Here is a 22,291-nt window from a genome sequence, read left to right on the forward strand (position 1 = left end):
TGGCTCAAGACTGGCTGAAGGGGTAGCAGGTATCGGAACCAGGATGTGAGAGGATGCAAGAGCGCTGAAGGCTTCCTGATCATATTGGGGATTTGGATAAGGAGCTTAGGTTGCCAATGGTTTGGACTAATGTCTGTGTGGCTGCAGGGGCAGACTAAATGCAATTTTGTATAATATTACATCCATTTTATTTCATGTCAATAAAAGAATCCTGAATCTTGAACAGTAAACTTATCAGCATACCCGTGGTATGCTCATTCAAGTCATTTATCTAAATGATAAAATCTCAGCCCCTGTTCCTCCCACCACCCCATCCCTAACCCGCGCCAATCTTTACAACTTGCCAACTAGAGAAGTTTCATTAATGCTTATAAGCCACCTAATTTTCTTCCAACATTAACCTGTCACCTCTATATCATAGTTTTTATTTTCTGCAATAATATCTGACCAAAAATGCCTTTTGGAGGTCAAAGTATAATATATTCATTAGTTTTCCTTTACCCACAATACAGATCACCTCCTCAAATAATTCTAAAACAAAATTGGTCAAACATTATTTTCCTGCATAAAACCATGCTACTTACACACGGCAGAGACCTGTATCTTACTCCTGGTGATATTTGTAGGTAAATAATGACTTTGCAAAGGGATGTTCTGGAAGTGAAGCACCAGGACTTGGGCAGAACAGTGGGTGAGGATCCAGGTTTGCCATGGTGTTGGTGACCTTTAAGTGAGAGGCAGGCAACTCCCTGAGATTTCAGGTGAGCACGAGGGGAAAATCTCATTTACGAGAATGCTGTTTTGAAACATTCACAGGCAGAACCTTGACGTTGCAGTTTATGGTGGGCTTGAATTCCCTGAGAGGGGACTGGTAGGCTGTTGCTTCAGGTGACAACAGTGAATGTAAACAAAGTTTTGGACAATAATGTCTAGAAGACTTGCTGGACAGAATGGTGTTTTGAGCACCATTCCCTGGACTGACAACATGCATTGAATGACAAAACCAGTCACCATGGAATGTTCGTTGCAACAGTATCGTCCTGTGTTTCACGAGAGGATGGGAGAATATAAAGGCATGATCAATCTGGTGAAACAGGCATCTTGGGTGTTATGAGTTTCAAAGTCATACAGCACAGGAGGTCGAAGGGAGAGGTTACTGGAAGTGGATGAAACAAATCATACAAATGTATTAAAGGGAAAGTTGGACAACACTTGGTGGGGGTGGGAGAAGGCTTATGGGGAGGATAAATGGTGGGATGGACCGATTAGGCCTATGATCTGTTTCTGTACAGATGTTCCTCTGCAACTTTACCCTTGTGGAAAGACTAGATAGACTCGTCAGACGAGTTATTCTTGGTATTCTAGCTCTGGTTGATTGGATCTGTTCCGTGGTAATAATATTTAAGGATGGGTCACTGTGCATTTGCTCAGATCCTTAAAACTTGAATAAAGGTAATAAATGAGACAATCTTCCGTAATGGAACCTGTACTGCAAGGTTTGAAGGTTTTTATATCTCTAAATGTTTCATTTGGGCTTCAGCTTGTGTTTGGATACACAAATATCACTTTTAGGCACTTTTCACTCCACTTTTTGCTGTAACATGAGAAATAGAAGCCACTTCTGAGCCAGAGGTTTTCTAAAGGAAAATATAGTTTGGTGGTAGGACTTCAGATTGACTTTGGGGCCATTGGGTTGACAGAAGAAGCGGTTTAGAAACATGATAAACATCTAGGTACATTTCTTCAACAGCACAGAGAGACTGGAGCAGTGATAAATGATCACGTGAATCTTCAGAGGCAGGAAGTTGCTTTTATTGGAGACTTTGCCTGGGGATGAGGACTTTGTGTTAATCTAAAATTAAACTTTTTAAACTTTTAAAAACTTTTTTTTAAAAACTTTGGCTTGGCTTCGCGGACGAAGATTTATGGAGGGGGTAAAAGTCCACGTCAGCTGCAGGCTCGTTTGTGGCTGACCAGTCCGATGCGGGACAGGCAGACACGGTTGCAGCGGCTGCAGGGGAAAATTGGTTGGTTGGGGTTGGGTGTTGGGTTTTTCCTCCTTTGCCTTTTGTCAGTGAGGTGGGCTCTGCGGTCTTCTTCAAAGGAGGTTGCTGCCCGCCAAATTGTGAGGTGCCAAGATGCACGGTTTGAGGCGATATCAGCCCACTGGCGGTGGTCAATGTGGCAGGCACCAAGAGATTTCTTTAGGCAGTCCTTGTACCTTTTCTTTGGTGCACCTCTATCATGGTGGCCAGTGGAGAGCTCGCCATATAACACGATCTTGGGAAGGCGATGGTCCTCCATTCTGGAGACGTGACCCACCCAGCGCAGCTGGATCTTCAGCAGCGTGGACTCGATGCTGTCGACCTCTGCCATCTCGAGTACTTCGACGTTAGGGATGAAAGCGCTCCAATGGATGTTGAGGATGGAGCGGAGACAACGCTGGTGGAAGCTTTCTAGGAGCCGTAGGTGATGCCTGTAGAGGACCCATGATTCGGAGCCGAACAGGAGTGTGGGTATGACAACGGCTCTGTATATGCTTATCTTTGTGAGGTTTTTCAGTTGGTTGTTTTTCCAGACTCTTTTGTGTAGTCTTCCAAAGGCGCTATTTGCCTTGGCGAGTCTGTTGTCTATCTCATTGTCGATCCTTGCATCTGATGAAATGGTGCAGCCGAGATAGGTAAACTGGTTGACCGTTTTGAGTTTTGTGTGCCCGATGGAGATGTGGGGGGGCTGGTAGTCATGGTGGGGAGCTGGCTGATGGAGGACCTCAGTTTTCTTCAGGCTGACTTCCAGGCCAAACATTTTTTTAAAGCATTTAATTAAAGCAGTGGTAAAGACACCATCACTGAGAGATGTGGCAGAAATCTGGTGTTTCTTGGGAATCTGACTCAGAATAACTTACCCTGAATATCCAAGTAAGTTTCTCCCTCATCTGTCAAACATGGTGAAGTAATTAAGAGATATAATATGGGAAGGTGTAGATTTGTTCAGGGAAGAAGTGGTGCTGTAAAACATAAAGCTGTAGTCACCCACACATCGGTTCCCAGATATTCCTAAGGCAGGTAATTCAACAACATGAGTCTGAGCTTGGAGCAGCGGTGACAGCAAATGAACAAGAGGTGAATGGAGAAGGTGCTCTTTGCATTGGATTGACTGTGATATCTCATTTATGATGGGGCGTGGTGAATGTTAACCGATCATTGACCGTTGGAAATGACCAAATCGTAGATAGTACCTAAGGGAAAGACTCCACAAAAAGGGAGCAAAATGGGAAAGTGAGAAAGACTGAATAGAGTTGACCTCCCAAAGGTTAGTAGCTGGGATATAACATGGAACTGGAGTTAATGTGAGTCATGATTTGCCTCCCGAAGCATCCCACCTACGCAGGTGGTCTTCAACCACTCCAGCAGAATTCTTGCAGGAGCTTCAAATGGTGGTGCATGACTTGCAATACTAGACCAGCTAGTTCATGATAATATACCACAGTTGACATCCATGGAATTTTCAGGGCCGAGACACGGAATTGTGACATCATCACTTCAACATCTGGCACTTGAGCCAGGAACCCCATCAAAGCAGACTTTCCCAAAAGCACTAGAGTGCAGTAAATTCAACACCTCATGTTTGTCTGGATTAAACGCCATCTGTCGCTTCTCTGCCCAGATTTGCAACTGATCTATATCCTGTTGCATCGTTTGACATCCAATTATTCATAGTTGTCTGAACATTAGTCCAGCAATCGTGGGACTTAAACTGACAGGTTCCTGACCAGGGATTGAGAGGCTCCCACAGATTCACTGGCAGGTGTTTCAACCAAGAGAGGGTCGGAGATGCCATCTTTTAATCTGAACCTCACTCAGATGAAAATGCTGGTATTTGGAAGGACAGGATTGGGGAAAATCTTTATGCTGCCTTAATCACATTTACTCCTCAACCAGGACTATCAAAAATTCTTAGGTAATTTCTTCATTGCTGTTTGTGGGATCCTACTCTGTACAAATAGTTTTCTACTAACAACCTTCCAGGGGGTGAAAATCACATTGGGACATCCTATATGCTGTATAAATGCAGGTTGTTTTTTTATAAACTTTTGAAACATCAAGGTTAATTCACTGGTTTTTTTTGGTGTTGGTGTAGAGGAAAGTGTTCACAACTGTTCCCTTTCTGTACTGCAGTGCCATACATTAAAGTGTACCTCCTGGAGAATGGGGTGTGCATTGCAAAGAGAAAAACCAAGTTATCAAAGAAGACTCTGGACCCAGTTTACCAGCAAGGGTTGCTGTTTGACGAGGGCCCTCAAGGAAAGGTGCTCCAGGTTAGTGCTGGCAACATCGTTGCAAGAGGTTGGATCCTTTGGTAACTTGATCTGACTGGGTACAGGGGGCAGAGATTGGTTTTGGACCAGTAATCCAGAATTGAATTCCAGACTTTGAGAATGTGTTGAAATTATCTAGAATTTAAAAGATGGTATTAAAATATGACCATGGAGCTTTTGACTTGTTTTGATGTCCAATATTAATATTATTAAGAGAGAATCCCCTGCTAATTGTAATTGGTCAAGTCTGTTTGTGATTCCAGTTAAATCTCAGATCACTGGATATTCTACAGCCTGCCCTGTAACTCACACTTAATTCCCGTTCAGTAAGTACACCTTTCACACTGGCTAAATTTTAAAATTATCCCTTTTACACCCTTCCACAATTTCATCCATTCCTTCCTCGGCTACCCTCAGCATCCCCCTAATTCACCTCTCGTACATCCTCAATTATAACTGTTCAAACATTGGTGGTTTCAGCTGTTCATGCATTGATGTCTGAACATCTTTCTGAATCCTCTCCACCCCCCTCTTCCGTTCTTCCTACACTTTGATCGCTCTATGTCAGAGCCACTGAGTAAATGCTTTTGGAGAGACCCAATTTTTCAGTGGGCTCTTCATTGATTGCAATGGGTCAAGAGGGCACATCTCATGAAACTAGAGGAGAAATGCCTTGTCAGCCAAGTACGCAAACCAAGAATTTCTTTAGAAAATGTCTTTTAAAATTGATTTCATGTCCCGTTCATGAGTAGACTTTATAGAAGAGTATCTTTATTGCTAAATATATACTATTATGGCTCAGCCAGGGCCAACCTAAGGAGGGAATCATACATACAAACAAAAGCTTGAAGAGTATTTCAACTCCTCAGACCCCCGGCTCATGTGATATGGCACACTGATCATTACAGGCTATAAACCACCTAGTACTATGCCCCCTACCAGCTTTTCCTCCCTCTCTGAGGAGCTTAATTGCTTCTACGCTCGTTTTGATTGAGAGAACAAGGAGGTCACCTTCAAATTGGATCTTCCAGCTGATGAACTGCCTTTCTCACTTCCCATCTCTGATGTTTGGGCCACCCTGAGTAGGGTGAATGTACGGAAGGTAGCTGGTCCGGATGGTGTACCTGGCCATGTGCTTAGAGTCTGCAAAACAGTTGGCCAGTGTCATCAAGGACATTTTTAATCTATTCCTGGCCAGGCAGTTGTTCCCATGAATTTCAAGATTGCCACCATCGTTGTGCCAGTGCCAAAGCGTCCCACCGCCACGAGTCTGAATGACTTCCGTCCATTCAGTTGCACACACCCCCATCATTGCCAAGTGGTTTGAGAGACTGGTTCTATCACATTTGAAATCCTGTTTGACCATCACCCTGGAGTCTCATCAACAGGTCGACTGAGAATACCATTTCTATGGCACTTCACTCTGCTTTGACCCACTTAGACAGCTCCAACTCTTATGTCAGAATGCTGTTCATTAACTGTAATTTGGCATTCAATTCTATGATTCCCTCCAAACTGATCGCCAAACTTCACCATCTTGGTATCTGTAAATGGACCGTGGACTTTCTGAATAATGGACGCCAATCTATTAAATTAGGCAAACTCTTCCATTCTCATCTTGAACACTGGTGTGCCCCAGGGCTCTGTGCTGTCCTCTCCTGTATTCCCTTTTCACCTACAATGTGTTCCTGTACATGGTTCTAATTCCATAATCAAGTTCGCACACGACACCATGGTGATTGGCCTGATCAGAAGGGATGATGAGACGGCCTATAGGGATGATGTCCAATGCGCAGCATCCTGACAACAACTTGGCACTTAACACTCAGAAGACCAAGGAGATCATTATTGACTTCAGATGTGCTGGAAGCCACACTCATGCCCCTATTTACATCAATGGGGTCGAGGTGGAACGTGTATCAAGCTTCAAAATCCTTGGTATCCACAGCGCCTTTATTTTCTGCGGAGCTTGAAGAAAGTACACCTCTGTCCCAGGATACTGATGGGTTTTTAACAACTGTACCATTGAGAGCAGAGTTACCTATGGCATCTCAGTGTGGTATGGCAACTGTTTCAAATTGGACCATAAAGCACTCCAGCAGGTGGTGAAAACTGCCCGATGGATGATTAGCATCCAATTGCCCCCATTGAGAGCACCTATCAGGTCTGGGCAGAGCGAAGAGCATCATCAAGGATGTATTTCACCCTAACTATGGACATTTTACTCTTCTTCCATCTGTTAGGCGCTACAGGAGCCTTCGCTCTCGAACCAGCCGGCTCAGGAAAAACTGTTTCCCCCGAGGCTGTGACCCTGCTGAACCTTAAATCACAGCACTGAGTGGTCCTGCACTCACATTGTGCTGTCAGTACTTTTAGAATTGTCTCCTTGCTGAACGTGCTTGTTTTTATTTACACAGTTATTTATATAGAGCATTTTTTTTTTTAACTTCTGGTCAGACGCTAATTGTATTTTATTTGCTTCATATTTTACGGCTCAATGACAATAAAGTTGAATCTAATCTAATTAATACTATTTCTACCATATGGAATAGAGCCATAGACCAGTGGTTTTCAACCCTTTTCTTTCCACTCACATCCCACTTTAAGTCATCCCTGTGCCATCAGTGCTCTGTGATTAGTAAGGGTTTGCTTATGGTGGGATGTGGGTGGGAGGGGAAGGTTGAGAATCATTACTCTAGACCCAATTGTTACTGATATATTTTGCTTGAGAAAAATTGTCATTGGCCCATTTCCTCTGGAGTTCTGAAACCCTGCACATAACGAGTCAATGAGGGATGATTAAAACAGTGATTTTCAAATGTTTTCTTTCCACCCACATCCCACCTTAAGCAATCCTTACTAATCACAGAGCACCAATGGCATAAGGAATACTTAAAGTGATATGTGAGTGGAAAGAAAAAGTTGAACATCACTGTGGTCTAAACTTATCCATGTTTCTGTCCCACTTTTTTCATGTTTAGCCTTGGGGGATTTGAAGAAGGGAACATGAGCCAACTGGTGAAGAATAGAATCCTACCTCTTTCTGCTTTTGTTTAATGCCCATAAGTTGACAAATGTTGCTGTTCACTGAGCTAAGTAACAAGCGTATAACACCCAACAATCTATTAAAGATAGTAAACATTCAACTAACAGCAGTGGTTGGTAGAGCAGTACACAAAAGTCCAAAGTCCCATTAGGTGTCATGTAACCAATTTACACTACAAGACCATTTCTGGGATTCATTTCTGTTCATTTTCACCAAATTCCACATCTCTATATCACTCAGTCTCTCATCACGTAACCCTTGCCAGGCATCAGGAAAACACCCTTCTTCAGATGAACATAGAATATTACCACACAGTACAGACCATTCGGTCCATGATGTTATGCCGACCTATGTAAATTTACTCCACAACAATTTAATGCATCAATAAGCCTCTATTTTTCTTACATTCAAGATTCTTTTGAATGTCCCTATTGTACCAGCCTCCTCCACCACCCCTGTCAATGCATTCCAGGCACCAACCACTCTCTGTAAAAAAAAAACTGTCATCTTCCCTAGACTTTCCTCCACTCAACTTAAACAAATGTCCTCTGACATTTGATATTGTCACCCTGGAAAACAGGTGCTGGCTCTCCACTTTCAGCCCCTCATAATATTATAGGCCTCTTTTAAGTCTCCTCTCGTCCTTCATCACTCCATAGAGAAAAACCCTAGCTCTGTCACCCTTACTTCATAAGACATGTACTCCAATCCAGCAACAATTCTGGTAAATGTCTTCTGCACCTCTCTAAAGCTTCTACATCCTTCCTGTTATCAAAATTTACCTTTACTGATCCATTGCTTCTGTACCCATAACTTGATCACACCTGCCCTCATAGAAAGACATTTACTCACTCCATACGCTTCTCAGTGTCATACAACAAGGAACAGGCCCTTCAGCCCAACTCATCTATGCCAACTTGTTTGGCATTTTATGTTTGTCCCATTTTCCTCCCTTGGGTCTGTATCCTTCCAAGCCCCTTCTATTCACATATGTGTCCAAATGACTTTTGAATGTCAAAATTGTACTCATTTCCAATTTTGAGTGAAAAAAATGCCCCTCACCATAAACTTATAATTCTAGCATCTGGGCGAAAAAAACTGTGAGCATTCACTTTATCCATGTCCCTCATGATTTTGTAAATCTCTGTAAAGATATCCCTCATCCTCCTGCACTCCAGGGAATTACGACTAGCCTAATTAACCTCTCCTTCTCCACCCATCCAGTCCCGACGACATCTTGGTAAATCTCCTCTACTCCCTTTTCAACTTGTTCAAACCCTTCCAATAGCTGGGCAATGAGAACTGCATGTAGTGAGAAGGAAGTTGTTGATCATCTGTTCATTGGGACCACTCTATTACAGCTAGTCAGAGCCTTTAATCTGATCTTGCCCATGAATTGAAGACTTCTAGGTCCCTCTCAAATCTGTCACACCACTCACTACCTGACACTGCAAGTTCTCCAATCCAATTCATGCCCATATTTCAGTCCTGATCTTGAGTACTAACAGAGTGGCATTTGTACATTCTTCCTGTGCCCACATGGATTTTCTCCAGTGCTCCAGTTTCTTCCCACATCCCAAAGATGGGAGGGTTATTGGCTGCTCTAAATTGCCCTAAGTGTGTTGGTGATTGGTAGAATCAGTACTAAAAGAGGTTTCCCAATACCTTACCCATGATATATCTATTAAGGAACAGTTTACTGGGGAGTGTAAACAGAACATTCCTTTGACTATCCAATAGGGGAGTATAGTGAATGATTTCTTTCACTGCCAACGTATTGCACTTTATCTGGGAATGTTTGACAAGTACAGTAAAAGTCTAAAAATCTGAATGCCAGAAATCCGGGCCTCCCGAGAATCCAGACTTCTCAAAAACTCTCGGCTTTTGGGTGCACATGTAAGCGCCATAGATGCACAGCAGCAACAAGTGACCACGCAGAAGTCACGGAAAAGAAGAAAAACATTTATTTGATTTTTTTTTGTACTTTACATTTTAAACGAAAAATGATTTTAAATGATCAAAATTTACCTGTTTATTCTCCTTAAACTTGAATTTTAAAAGTACTGACTGAGAATCTGGAAAATACGGAGTGACCCAATTCCCGAGCAGCTCAGATTTTAGGACTTTTACTGTACTGGGAACTTTTGTTTCCATCTAATTCATGCTGTTAATATTCTGGGACCTTCTGTGGTGCAGTGTTGAGAAAACTTTACCTAGTAGGCAGCTCTAGGGATGTAAATGAGACATTGAGGTGGGGATTTACTGTGTATTTAATTCAGACTGCATTCTCGATGTACTTTCAGGTCATAGTGTGGGGAGATTATGGTCGGATGGACCACAAATATTTCATGGGAATGGCCCAGATCCTGCTGGAGGAGCTCGACCTATCCACACTAGTCACAGGGTGGTACAAACTCTTCCCAACCTCTTCTCTTGTGGATTCAACAATGGCACCCATCACTCGTCGACTCTCCCAGTCTTCACTGGATAGCAGCACTGGCCCTGCTGGCCATTAAATTCTCCATTGCCAGAACAAGTGTATATCATCAGAATGGCCAAGGGGGTGGATGTAAATACTGTGCAATTCAACCAATTGCTGCTAATGCTCGTACCTGGGTTTTAAAATTATTTTTGTTGACCTTAGAAGTATAAGTCATCTCTGCAACCTGTGCATTCGTTTAAATATTTATTTCATCTGTATAAGGGATAACGTGCAATAGACCGTCCTTTCACCACAGTTCAAGGACTGTCCTTCCTTTTCCTGAGATTAGATTACACTCTCCTCACTGCTGTCATGTTTACCCACGGGGCAACAGCTTCCTGTTGTGGGCATGGAGCCCTCATCAGAGAAAAAAAACTTCAGCTCTTCTCATAAGACAGTTATGCATTCCCTTCAGTTTACTGCATTTGGAATGTTTTGTAATGGTTCTCTCTCAGAAGCAGTGGATGATGTCAGCATTGAGTCCATGTGGAAAGAATGTTGACTCTTCACACCACAACAGTGTTCCTCCCTGAACCCTGCATTGTTTGATCCCACCTATGCCTTACAGGTGTCTCTGAGCATGAGTATTCGCCTATCGAATGAGGTTTGAGAAGGCATGCTGAATATTTCTACAACCTTTGGTATATCACCTTTCCTTCTGCACCCTGAACCTTGATAGGCAGCACGATTCCTCCCTTCTGCACTTCCTACAGGCCACTGAAGGAAGGCACATGGCTCATTGCTTATTCCGTGCACTGAAAGCTCAGTGAAGCAAGCATTGGCTGGACTGAGAACTCCTGCTTCGTCCAACCCAACCCAGAACCCTCTTCTACGTAATACAACCTACACATATCCGTCTTATTGCATCCTAGAAAATATTAAACAATGGACATTTGCATGCTTTAACCATCTTAAAACTCTTGACTGCAAATGAATACGTGCTATAATCGTTCTGGGAATATGGAACTCTGAACGAGGGATTCTGACCACAGGCAGCAAAGGAATCAGAAGGGCTACTGTTTAATTTTTCTTCAATGAGCTGCACTGTGAGCCTTAGATTCAGAAAATATCCCAAACTCTCGATTAAAAATATTTAGCACTGTCTATTCAAAAGATGTTGAAACCAGCCTTGTTTTAAGAAGTTCCAAGAGAGATAAAATACTTCATCTGTAGATCAGGCCCAGCCACATTGGCCAGGTGATGAGACCAAAGGATATACCATACTAATTGTAGACTATCAGAAAGAAACACAGGCATGGAGCCATTCTGGGCCAGAGACGGAATGAAAATTCACAATAGGTAATTATTTTAAAAATTCTACAGGAGTCTTGGTTTTCTCGGTTGGAGTGTTGTGTGGGCCTAACACTCGAACATACCACAGGAAGAGGGTTTCATGGGACCTTAGATTGGAAGTTAGACACTTCGCATGACCAAACGTCTGTCGGGAAGATATGGGCCCAGATGTGGCCAATGGCTGTTTGCCTTCACCACCTGCAGACCTGAATGAATAAACACAAATGGTGGATTTGTGAGATGATGCAGAAGGTGATTTGACTTCATTAAATCCACCATTAAAAAACTGGAAAAGGGCAGAATAACTCAAAGGTAAGCACTTTATGGTTTTGTAGCTGCTCAACGTAGCCTCCTGTGTAAATCCATGAAGAACTTGAAGGCATCACAGCAGAGGAACGCATGGATATGAAGATCTATTGTTCCTGTCCTCCACCTTCCCATGGATGCAGAAACTTGATAATGGGGTGATTGTCAAGGTATGATTGTGTGTGTTATTTTGTGTAATTCTGGCAAAAATGTAGCATTGTCACTCATGTAGCTATTATCTTACTATGTTTTCACATCGTGGCAAAAAAGCACAGACAACTCTGTGTTGATTCTTGGATTTATAACAAGTATGAAGAGACAAGCAGAATGGCAGGAACCTCTGGCAGAAAAAAACATACGACCTGATGAAATCATAAATAATTGGACACTTGATTAGTCAAGATGGGGAGTGGTTACCGTGATCTGACTTACCAATGTTGAGCTCCATCAAAGAGGGACCGAAGGAAAACACTACCTTTTGTTTGATAGGATGCTCACGGTATTCATTACCTAATGCATGGAAGGTGTTTTGTGGATTTCTCTACATAACAAGGATGGGACTGCAAAACAATTTTGTACTGAGGACGGAGATGGTTTTTTTAAAATAAGAACTTTATGCACTTTTACCAACACGTTGAGATCCAATGCATCAGATGATTAAAAGGACATTTCCTTCTGTATAAGTAACATGATTTTACTATCAAACTATCAGCGGTCATATCATTGGTTTGATATAATAATGAGTAACTGGTCTTGTAAAGTTTGGTCAAATTATAAAGCACCTGTTGTTAGCCTCGATTGCACTGTCTTTTGTGAAGTTATATAAAGAGCATTAAGCATCTCCTCAGTATTGTACATACATGTGACATTTTCAATCAGAATGCTAACCAGTAGAAGACAACCATTTTTGGCAGCCTGTAACAAAGTTTGAAAAAGGTATAAATGCTCTCCAATTTTATAGAATTCTCTTCCTCTCCCCTGGTTTTCCCAGCTAACAGGTGAGATGCCTGCCTGGTGTCGAAACTTTCAATAATATTTCAGAACTATTCCCCAATGACAGGATCATTATATAACAATTACAGGACAGAAACAGGCCATCTCGGCCCCTCTAGTCCGCACTGATTTAAGTGAGCTCCTGTAGTCCCACCTACCTGCTCCCTGCCCATAACCCTCCAATCCCCTCACATCCATGCACTCATCCAACCTTCTCTTAAATGACAAAATTAACCCTGCTGCAACTACCTCTTCCGCAAGGTCATTACACTCAGCCACCACTGTCTGAAGCTTCCCCTTATGTTACTTCTGAAGTTTCACCTCCTAACCCTTATGACCCCTCATTCCAATCTCACCTACCCTCAAGGGGAAGAGCCTATTCACATCTACTCTATCAAATCCACCCCCCCCCCCTCAACCTTCTATGCTCCAATGAATACCCAGTCTACTCAAGCTTTCTTTGTATTCTAACACACATTTCTTTCCCTCATCTGATCGCTGCAAGTCTAGAGTGCACCGTACCTTGGGCATAGCCCCAACAAACTCAGACCAAAACTGAACAACATTTTCCTCAGTGCCTGTCCAATCTGATGAATGGTTTGCAATCAGTGGTTCAACTGCACCTCTTGCCATCCCCATGAAACAGAAGACCCATCCTTACTGCAGGTAAAACAGAAGACTGAAGGTTTGGTCTAGAGCCAGGAAGAGGTTTTGGAGTCATTTCAGGAGATTTCAGTACCTTCTTCTTGCTTTCTCTCCATTCCCCTTGATCCCTTTAACCACAAGGACCACATCCAACTCTCCTTTTGAATATATCTAACAAACTGGTCTCAACAACTTTCTGAGAGAGGAGTTCTACAAGTTCACAACTCACTGAGTGAAGACATTTCTCTTCATCTCAGTCCTAATTGGCTTACCTGATATCATTATCATCAAACCTAAAGTGAAAATATTAGAAAAAGTAATAACAATTTAAGGCTAAAAAATAAGCTTTGCTCAGGAGACAGATTTGGGAAGATGGATACATACAATTCATAGAACTATTGAACACTACAGCACAGAAATAGGCTTTTTGGCCCATCTAGTCTGTGCTGAACTATTATTCTGCCCAGTCCCATTGACCTGCAGCCAGACCATAGCCCTGCCTACCCTCCCATCAGTGCGCCTATCCAATTTTTTCTTAAATGCCAAAAGTGAGCTCACATTCACTACTTCAACTGAGAGCTTGTTCCACACCCCCACCACTCTCTGCAAGAACTTCCCCTTAATGTTCCCTTTAATCATTTCACCTTTCGCCCTTAATCCACATCCTCTTGTTCGTCTCACCCAGCCTCAAGTCGAAAATGTTTTCTTGGATTTACTCTTATCTGTATCCCTCTATCAAATCCCCCCCTCATTGTCTGACACTCCATGGAATTAAATCATAACCTGTTTAAATGTTTCCCTGTAACTCAGTCCCTCAAGTCCGGACATTCTTGTCAATCTTCTCTGCACTCTTTCAATCTTGTTGATATCTTTCCTGTAGTTAGGAGGCCAAAACTGTGCATAATGCTCCAAATTTGGCCTCACCAATGTCTTGTACAACTTCACCATAACATCCCAACTCCTGCAGTATTAGTATGTGTGATTCTAGAAAAATAATTATTGGGATCCGGGACAACTGATTTTAAGCCCTTCAATTCTGCAAAGCCATGGGCATCCTAACATGGACACAATCAAAGCTGGGTAAAAAAGTCATCAAACAACAACAATGTGTACACATTGAATCAGCGCAAGTAATAACAATATCAGTTGATTAAAAGTGCATTTCTTATCCAGAGATAATTAAACAAAATACTGTATTTGAAAATTAATTGAATACATCCCACCACACAGTTGGTGCCTATTGATGGTTTTTTCGATAGTTTCAAACTGTGATTACAATAGGCTTGAAAAATGGATACCATCTCTTCAAAGGAATGGTCATTTTTATATTTATGCTCTTCAATCATTTTATACCTCTTGCCTTGAACAGGCTCCACAGTTACCTGTCTATTATTGGAATTGTTCATGTTGTTTATAAGCAGCAGGAATCTGCAGATAATAAGAATGCACACGGTAATTTTGTAAAACAAAACCTAGTGATTTTAATAAGAATCCTGTTAACAGCACAGACACAGCTTGTATTTGCATGGACTTGTAAAATTCAATTAATAAAAATATTGGCAGTAACTGCCTGTTCATACTCTGAGAACAGTTGCATAATTCCAATAGTTTTCATTCTTAATACTTGCTGGGTCCTTTTTGTATGACCCTAATGGATGGGATAATGTAGAAGCAGCTTTGAATCATAAAGGTGTAAAGCATGAACCAGGCCCTTCAGCCAAACTCATCCATGCCAAGCAAGTTGTTGTCCTAAGATAGTTCCATTTGCTGGCATTTGTCCATATCTCTCAAAAACCTTTCTAATCTGTCGCAAACCTTGTAATTGCTCCTGCCTCTACTTGTGTTGGCAGTTCCTCCAATATACCCAGATGCCGAAGCTGTTGTAATGGTGCAGGCCCGGGAGAGCGGAGATACCACAGTGCATGAAAGGGTTCAACCGCCCAGTCCTAATGCCAGTGGCTCTGAACAGGCTTTAAACGGCCAGTTAAAGGAGCTGATGGTGTTTTTAAATAAAATTGTACAACCTTAGCATCTGTGCCCAAGATGGTGACGCCTGTGCTCAGCAGCAGCTACGAGGGGTTGCCGACTTCGGGGGAGTAGTGGACTGGCACAGGGCACCAGTAAAAGGGGAGGTCACCTCCCATTGAGGAGAGTGACCAAGACCCAAGGTCAGTGGTTCTCAACCTTTTTCACATCCCACTTTAAGTATTCCCTATGCCAACGGTGCTCTGTGATTAGTAAGGGATTGATTAAGGTGGTATGTGGGTGGAGAGAAAAAGTTTGAAACCCACTGTTTTAATTGTCCCTCATTAACTTGTTATGTGCATGGTTTCATAACTCCAAAGGAAATGGGCCAATGACAATTTTTCTCAAGCAAAATATTTCAGTAACAATTGGGTCCAGAGCAGTGATTCTCAGCCTTCCCTTCCCACCCACATCCCACCTTAAGAAATCCTTTACTAATCACAGAGCACCGATGGCCTAGGGATTACTTAAATGGAATGTGAGTGGAGAAAAAGGTTGAGAACCACTGAGCTAGGGGCTTAGTGGCTGAAACACCCAGATTGGCTGCAGGCAACCTGCAGTCCAAGGGCCCACAGCAGGCTGGTGGAAACTAGCTTATGGGAACAAGTATTGAAACTGGGATTTAAAAAGGCAAGGGCTCCTGAAGGGACTTCAGACACTGAAAGCTTCCTGATCATATCGGAGGTTTAGACCTGGAGCTCGGGTTGCCGATGGATTGAACTGGAGTTTTGCAGTTGAAGAGGGGCTGCAGGAGCGCTGGAGACGAATCATCGGACACTCAGTGACTCTGAAGGGACTCTCTTTGCTTCTCTTTCTCTCATTGTTAGGGGCACCGGGCAATGCTCATGGTGACTCTTTGTTTGCCTTAGAGCAGACAAAAGTTGACCTATATCTTGTAATATTTCATTTTTAATATATTATGACGTGACAATAAAAGGAACCTTTTGAACCCTCTGTATGAAAAACCTGTTCCTCTGGCCCCTTTTAAATCTTTTCTTCACTTATCCAAAATTTCTATCCTCAACTTTTAGACTGAACATCCATCTATCCACACCCCTCATAATTTTATCTCCCTCCAAGAGGTCACTCCTCAGTTTCCTATACTCAAGAGGAGTACACCCAGGCTTCCCTCTCCAGATCTGGCAACATCCTTGTGAAACATTTCGGTACCCTCTTCGACTTAATCACATCCTTCCTATGGTTTGGTGCCCAGAACCGAATACAATCTTCTTGGTGCGCTTTCACCAACATACACATCTGTAAGACTCCCGAATTCCTGTATTCAATGTCACGTCCAATGAAGGCAAGCATGCCCATCAGTGTCTTCACCACCCGTGTCACCACCTTCAGAGAACTAAGAACTTATGCCTCTCGATTTCTCTGCTCTATAATATCCTTAGGGCACTGCCATTTACTGTGCAAGTCCTGCCCTGTTTTAACTTTCCAAACTGTAAAACAGTGCAACTGTTTGTTCTGTATCGAACTGGCACAGAAATGAGTGGTGAGATTTCAAATCAGAACCCGGCTCCTTGCAATATACAAAGTAAATATTTGATAAAGTCTTTATTTTCCACGTTCCCCAAACAATCTTTATATTAACTAGAATATACAGTGTATATTATATATATATATATATATATATATATATATATATATAAAAATACAGGAGAGCTGGAAGCAGAAAAGCAGAATCTGTAAATACATTCACAAGTTACTCCATTGTTGGCATGCTTAGACCAGTGAAAGGAATTGTGCAATAGTACATTGAACACTCAGTCTTGTGAAGAGGAAGGCAGAGGGGAGAACACAAAGCCTGATACTGTATGATGAACTGGTCCCAGGCAGTTTCCTGTACAAATGTTGCCAAAAGGGTTAAGTGCTATTACACAAGAAACGTAGAGTCAGAGGGCAAAGCAGAGTGTGGCTCGTGGATGTTTGCAGATGACACACTGAATAATAATGGTAGCAAGTAGCCCTGAGAAAGTGGAGATGAGAGTCCAACAGTCATTCAAAGGTCAATGGCCACTGCTTTACCACAATCCTTGCAAACCCAACCTCAGACTCAAGTCTGAGAGAACACACATTAGGATCAAAATACTCCAACATAGTGAACAGAAACCCCCATATAATCTCAACCTGAATCAGGATATTTTGGAAAAATAGCTTTGTGTATTCAAAAAACAAATTTATTTCTAACCAGCTAACCTTGAAAATCCAGAATTAATAATTTCACCTTAAACCCATTCTTCTGCTTAAAGTACATCCCACTTATTTATTTGGAGCCATGTCCTGGTTGTGCAATGAACTATGGCCAACTTTCAAAGGTGACCTTTCTAAAAGACAAAAAGGTCATTCTTTCTCTTAAATCACAGTTTATACATTGGAATTTATTCTTGTAAACAAAGCAGCCCTCATAAAAATATCACAAATGAGCTTTATATTAATATATTCATTTTGTCAATATGTTACATTAAAACTGCATTCTTGCAGTCCTTATGAACCCTACCCAATCACCTTAGATGCAAGCTGCCATTAGTTAATGGTGCTGATACAGAAACTCCAACAACCTTTATAATCAATGCTACTTCCATCTAGATTGGCGAAGAGATTGATGGGAGGGGAAGAACCATCTCCAGGACTGACAACTGCTAAACCTGAACAGCACTGTCAGGAGTCTGGTCAACAACACATCAATGCCCTGGAATCCAGATTATGCTTTAGCAGGATGTTGAAATTTGAAGAGAGTCTTTCTATTACAAATGGAGGGCAAGTTTGACCATTTACTCCAAAAAAAATGTACTACAACCTGATCCAGATTCTTTCACCCACTCGGCATAGCTGGCAGAGCCTAGCTTCGAAAATGAAATACATTAAACCTGAACTGCCCCTTTTTTATACATAGAATTAGCTCTTGCAACAGAATAAATGACAATGAATTGCCATCAGGGTGTCTCTCCCAATGCATCAGGACTGCTTCACCTACTACCTCCTGGTATATTCTTATCCTTAAGTTTATCCATACAGAAATTGTTCACCCAATTAGAAAGGCATTGTCTAGTACATGACAAACACTACCTACAACCTTGTACTTTCCATGCTGGCTTCAGAGAAAGAGTTCTGAGCTCTGGCTGCCCTCAGCCACCTCTCTGTTTAGCCATTCATCTATTGTTCACCCAGACATAAAGGGTTAACCAATGTTGGGTGAGAAATCGTGCACTTCAGTACAACACTGGTCTTGCCCATTGCCCAGTAATAACTCCATGGGCTTTAAATAGAGTGTGCAATCATTTGGTAGCATTGACCCAGCTAGCTTTCCAGTCACTAAGTGCCAGGTCCAAGCTCACATTCTCCAATGTCAAGTAACTTCTGTCTATGTTCATACTTACAAAGAGGAAACTCAAAATTGTGTTAAATTCAGGCATTTTACTTTCTCGTTTTTCTCACCTCAAGCAGAATATTTAACATTAAATTGCATTTTATTTTGCTGGACTCATTTAAAGCCTGGTAAAACAACCAGTGTTGCAAATCGCATTCATGTTTGAGTGCTCTCCATCCACCAATGTGCAGTATTAGAGCCAGAAAGTAAAAGCATAAGTACATTAATGGCTGATCTCATTCCTCTGGGCAACAGCAAATGAAGCCCAAGGCTATGGTAACTTTTAACATTTCTCTGGCATGAATTTTGAGTTCAGTCCTTATTGAGGAGAGGTATGAATTCAACAGAAATTAATGCAAAAAACCATAGAATTAAAAAGCAAATTCCTATCAGGTTTCAAACACAGAAAAGGCACAACCTTGTATTTACATGCTGTTTCCCCTTTTATGGAAACATTTACTTCCAAATACTCTTGTACCAGGCACTGAATCAAAATGTTTGTCAATGTCATTTCAGATTGGGAAAGGGAAGCATTTTACCAGTAACAGACTTCAAATACCCCAATGAACCTACAATGCCCATACGTTTGAAAGGTTGGGAGGAACTGGAGCACTCAGAAGAAATCCACACAGACACTGAGAATGTACAAATTCCTTACAGACAGGACCAGATTCAAACTCTAGTCTCTAGCACTGTAAAGTATTGCACGCTACTCTTAACTGTGCCATTCTTGAAATTCTTAAAATAAAAAAAACTATGTCAGGCCCATAACTCCAGGCAAACTAAATATTTGGGCAATCATCATGTGAGAAAATTCAACCAGGACAACTCTTAAAGATCAAATCAAAGACATTAAGGATCAAGTGGTCAGACCCTGTGTACACAGTCCCATTGTACCAGGCTCCAAAAATTTGTCTGGGAAGGAGACTGATTCTATTCTCTTAATATATTGAAAACTTAAAATAAGCTGCATCCATTTAACTGCTGGATTTTTGTTAAGAAAAATTGATGACTAATTTAAAGCCTCAACTTCCCTGACATTTTTCAATCATCATGTACTTTTGTATAATTCAGAGTGAACAAAAATGACTATAAAATTGATTTTAAAAAATTAAACCGTATACAACTGGGAACCAGGTTTCCAATGCATAAAAAGTCCTGTAAGTGCCATAGTAGAATTGATAATCATCTTTATCCCTTCAACATCCCTGCTCCTCCAAACCCTGGCCCAGAGTCCCTTGGAAAACAAGCTAAAGCAGCGAAGTAGCAGGTAAGCGCAAAGTGTTCCCTCTTCACCTCCCACCCTGAAGAGAACAAAATCAGAAAAGGTGCTTTAACACCCTGGATGCATTCTCATCTGAGGTAAAGGGAAAATTTTCACTGGTGACTGGAAATCTTTACCAGTTGTTGTAACATTATTTTCCCCACACAGAATTCAAACTATTCCCCCCCCCCCCCCCCCAGTAAGTTGTTTCACAGCTTGTAAGGAAGCCCTGTATGCGACACTCCCTGCAAAACCTATTGGTCCTGGAAAATCAGACTCTCCTTCATTCATCTGCTCTTTTGCTCAAAGGAAGTCCAGAGGAGAAATCAATAGGAAGTACAGACTGCTGGAACGAGCAGATCCTGCATCCAACCAAGGTGAGAGATGAGGGAATCAGCGAGGAGCAAACCAAACGTTACAATGTGAATACAGGTGGCTGCCCAATCACCGACGGCGTTCAGCCATGGGATGGAACAAGTGCCAAGGCTGTCATGTTTGAGTGCTCTCCATCCACCAATGTGCAGTATTAGAGCCAGAAAGTAAAAGCATAAGTACATTAATGGCTTTATCTTTTCGTTCAATTACAAAGATTGGTTTGACAATTATAATAAGCCACTAATTTTTTTTTCCCCCTTGTACCTCACTCAAGTGCCTCAAGCTCCATTTTTAGAGCAACCTTGTTTGGAACTTTAAAAAAGGTGCTGAAATGACATCAACTGGGCAAGATGTAGTTTGCTTGCAGAATGCTCTTAAGATGGAAGGATGTGACTGACATCCCACTCTGTTGTTGCCCATCTCCTTTGTACAGAACACGTTGTCCACCCCACTTATGCTCTCAGATCTCCAACGAGGCTTTACTCACCTGCAATTACATTCCCAGCCAGATGTCAAGCATGAACTGGCACTAATCAGCTGATGAACAAGTAATTTTTAAAAAAAAGGTTCAAAAACATGGCCTTAACTACAGTAAACAAATATCAATTCATTTGATAATATCAAAATAATTAACTGAACAATAAAACTATAATCACCAGATTTTGACAACATCAGTAAGGCCTTATTAATGCTCAAGTTCACATACTTTCCAACTATGTTCTGAGGCTCAATGACAAACTCAGTCATCAGTGTTTCCCTTTCCCTCCCAAATGTGATGATTTGTTCAAAGATCGAACTTCATAATTCTAGTACCAGGAACGAGGCATATCCTGTGGTTACTGCTGGTGGGTCACCCACCTGAATAACAAGCTGAATTTAGAAATGAGTGGCTGAAGCTCTATGAAGAACACTTTCCAACATCACAAACTTGAGGATCAAAGCTCCCATTAAGGACTTAGCTTTTTGGGAACTAGATTTCCCAAAGATTCTTTTGGAGAAAAATATACATCTTAAATATTGACTTTGGTAATGATGCCGCCATTCTGATGATGAAGTTCTTGCCAAGTCCATGGAGCTAGAGGCAAAATGAATTTAAGATCGCATAGAGCAGATTGGCCAGAGAGAAGCATAATGTCTTCTGCCTGGTTCGGAAACATGAGAGATTCTTTCGTCATGTTTCCATTCCTTTTATTTCCACATCTGGGTGCCCAGGGATTGACCGGTTCCAGGAGCAGGCTCCCGCTCCCATGGAAACTGGTGACTGTCCATAATTCACCATGCCATTGGCACTGTAGAAGTTCATCCCTGCCATCTGCTGAGTCATCTGAAATTAAAGGAAGTTAGGTGGGACACAGGGAACAATCTCTTGATGCCATTAATTCTATCCAAGCACAGCCTTTCCTTTTATCTGTGGAGATGGAGATACTAGCTAGGTCAACACAAATCTGCATTTTAGAAGTGCCACTGAACCATAGAACACTACAGCACAGAAACGCTCTTTAACCCATCTAATCTGTGCCAAACTATTATTCTGGCTTGTCCCACTGAACTGCACCTGGACCATAGGGCTTCAGCTTCCATCCATCTCCATATCCCTTCCATCCATGTAATTATCTAAATTTTTCTTAAATGTTAAAATTGAGCCCACATTCACCACTTCAGCTGGCAGCTTGTTAAATACTCTCACCATTCTCTGAATGAAGAAGTTCCCCCTAATGTTCCCTCTAAACATTTCCCCTTTCACCCTTAACCCATGACCTCCAGATCTTGACCCACCTAACCTCAGTGGAAAGAGCCTGCTTGTATTTAATCTATCTCTATCCATCACAATTTTGAATACCTCTCTCAAATCACCCCTCATTCTTCTACCCTCCAGGGAATAAACTCCGAACAGATTAGCAAATTTAGTTCTTCTAATGGAGAAACACAAAAGCTGCAGATGCTGGAATCTTGAGCAGACAAAGAATTGCTGGAGGAACTCAGCAGGTCAGACAGCGTCCATGGTAGAAATGATCTGTCAATGTTCTGAACCCTTTATCAAGACAGTTCTTGTCTGAAAGGTAGCAAACATATTGAAGGACCCATCACATGCTGCTTGCACCCCCTCCTCCCATCGGGAAGAAGGTGCAAGAGCATGAAATCACAAAGTAACAGGTCTAGAGATGGTT

At 41.9% G+C, this 22,291-nt stretch overlaps 2 protein-coding genes across 6 annotated transcripts in view; one reads left to right on the plus strand and one right to left on the minus strand.

Moving 5' to 3' along the window:
- The window catches only part of LOC138741606 (regulating synaptic membrane exocytosis protein 3-like), a 172,519-nt gene extending 152,216 nt beyond the window's left edge, over nt 1-20,303 (plus strand). For 3 of the 4 annotated variants that reach the window (XM_069895925.1, XM_069895924.1, XM_069895926.1), the window contains 2 exons: nt 4,179-4,318; nt 9,668-14,636. In XM_069895925.1, coding sequence (XP_069752026.1) covers nt 4,179-4,318; nt 9,668-9,880 — 353 coding nt within the window. In that variant the 3' untranslated portion in view covers nt 9,881-14,636. Of the gene's footprint in view, nt 1-4,178; nt 4,319-9,667; nt 14,637-20,057 lie in introns of those variants that run through there. The other variant, XM_069895927.1, reaches the window with a different exon arrangement.
- Nucleotides 14,540-22,291, minus strand: part of LOC138741605 (stromal membrane-associated protein 2-like) — a 43,771-nt gene continuing 36,019 nt past the window's right edge. Inside the window, exon 9 of one of the 2 annotated variants that reach the window (XM_069895923.1) lies at nt 14,540-21,447. In XM_069895923.1, the coding sequence (XP_069752024.1) occupies nt 21,134-21,447 (314 nt within the window). In that variant the 3' untranslated portion in view covers nt 14,540-21,133. The remainder of the gene's footprint in view (nt 21,448-22,291) is intronic. The other variant, XM_069895922.1, reaches the window with a different exon arrangement.

The sequence above is a fragment of the Narcine bancroftii genome, chromosome 8 (assembly GCF_036971445.1).
Source record: "Narcine bancroftii isolate sNarBan1 chromosome 8, sNarBan1.hap1, whole genome shotgun sequence".
In the NCBI taxonomy this organism is placed as follows: domain Eukaryota; kingdom Metazoa; phylum Chordata; class Chondrichthyes; order Torpediniformes; family Narcinidae; genus Narcine; species Narcine bancroftii.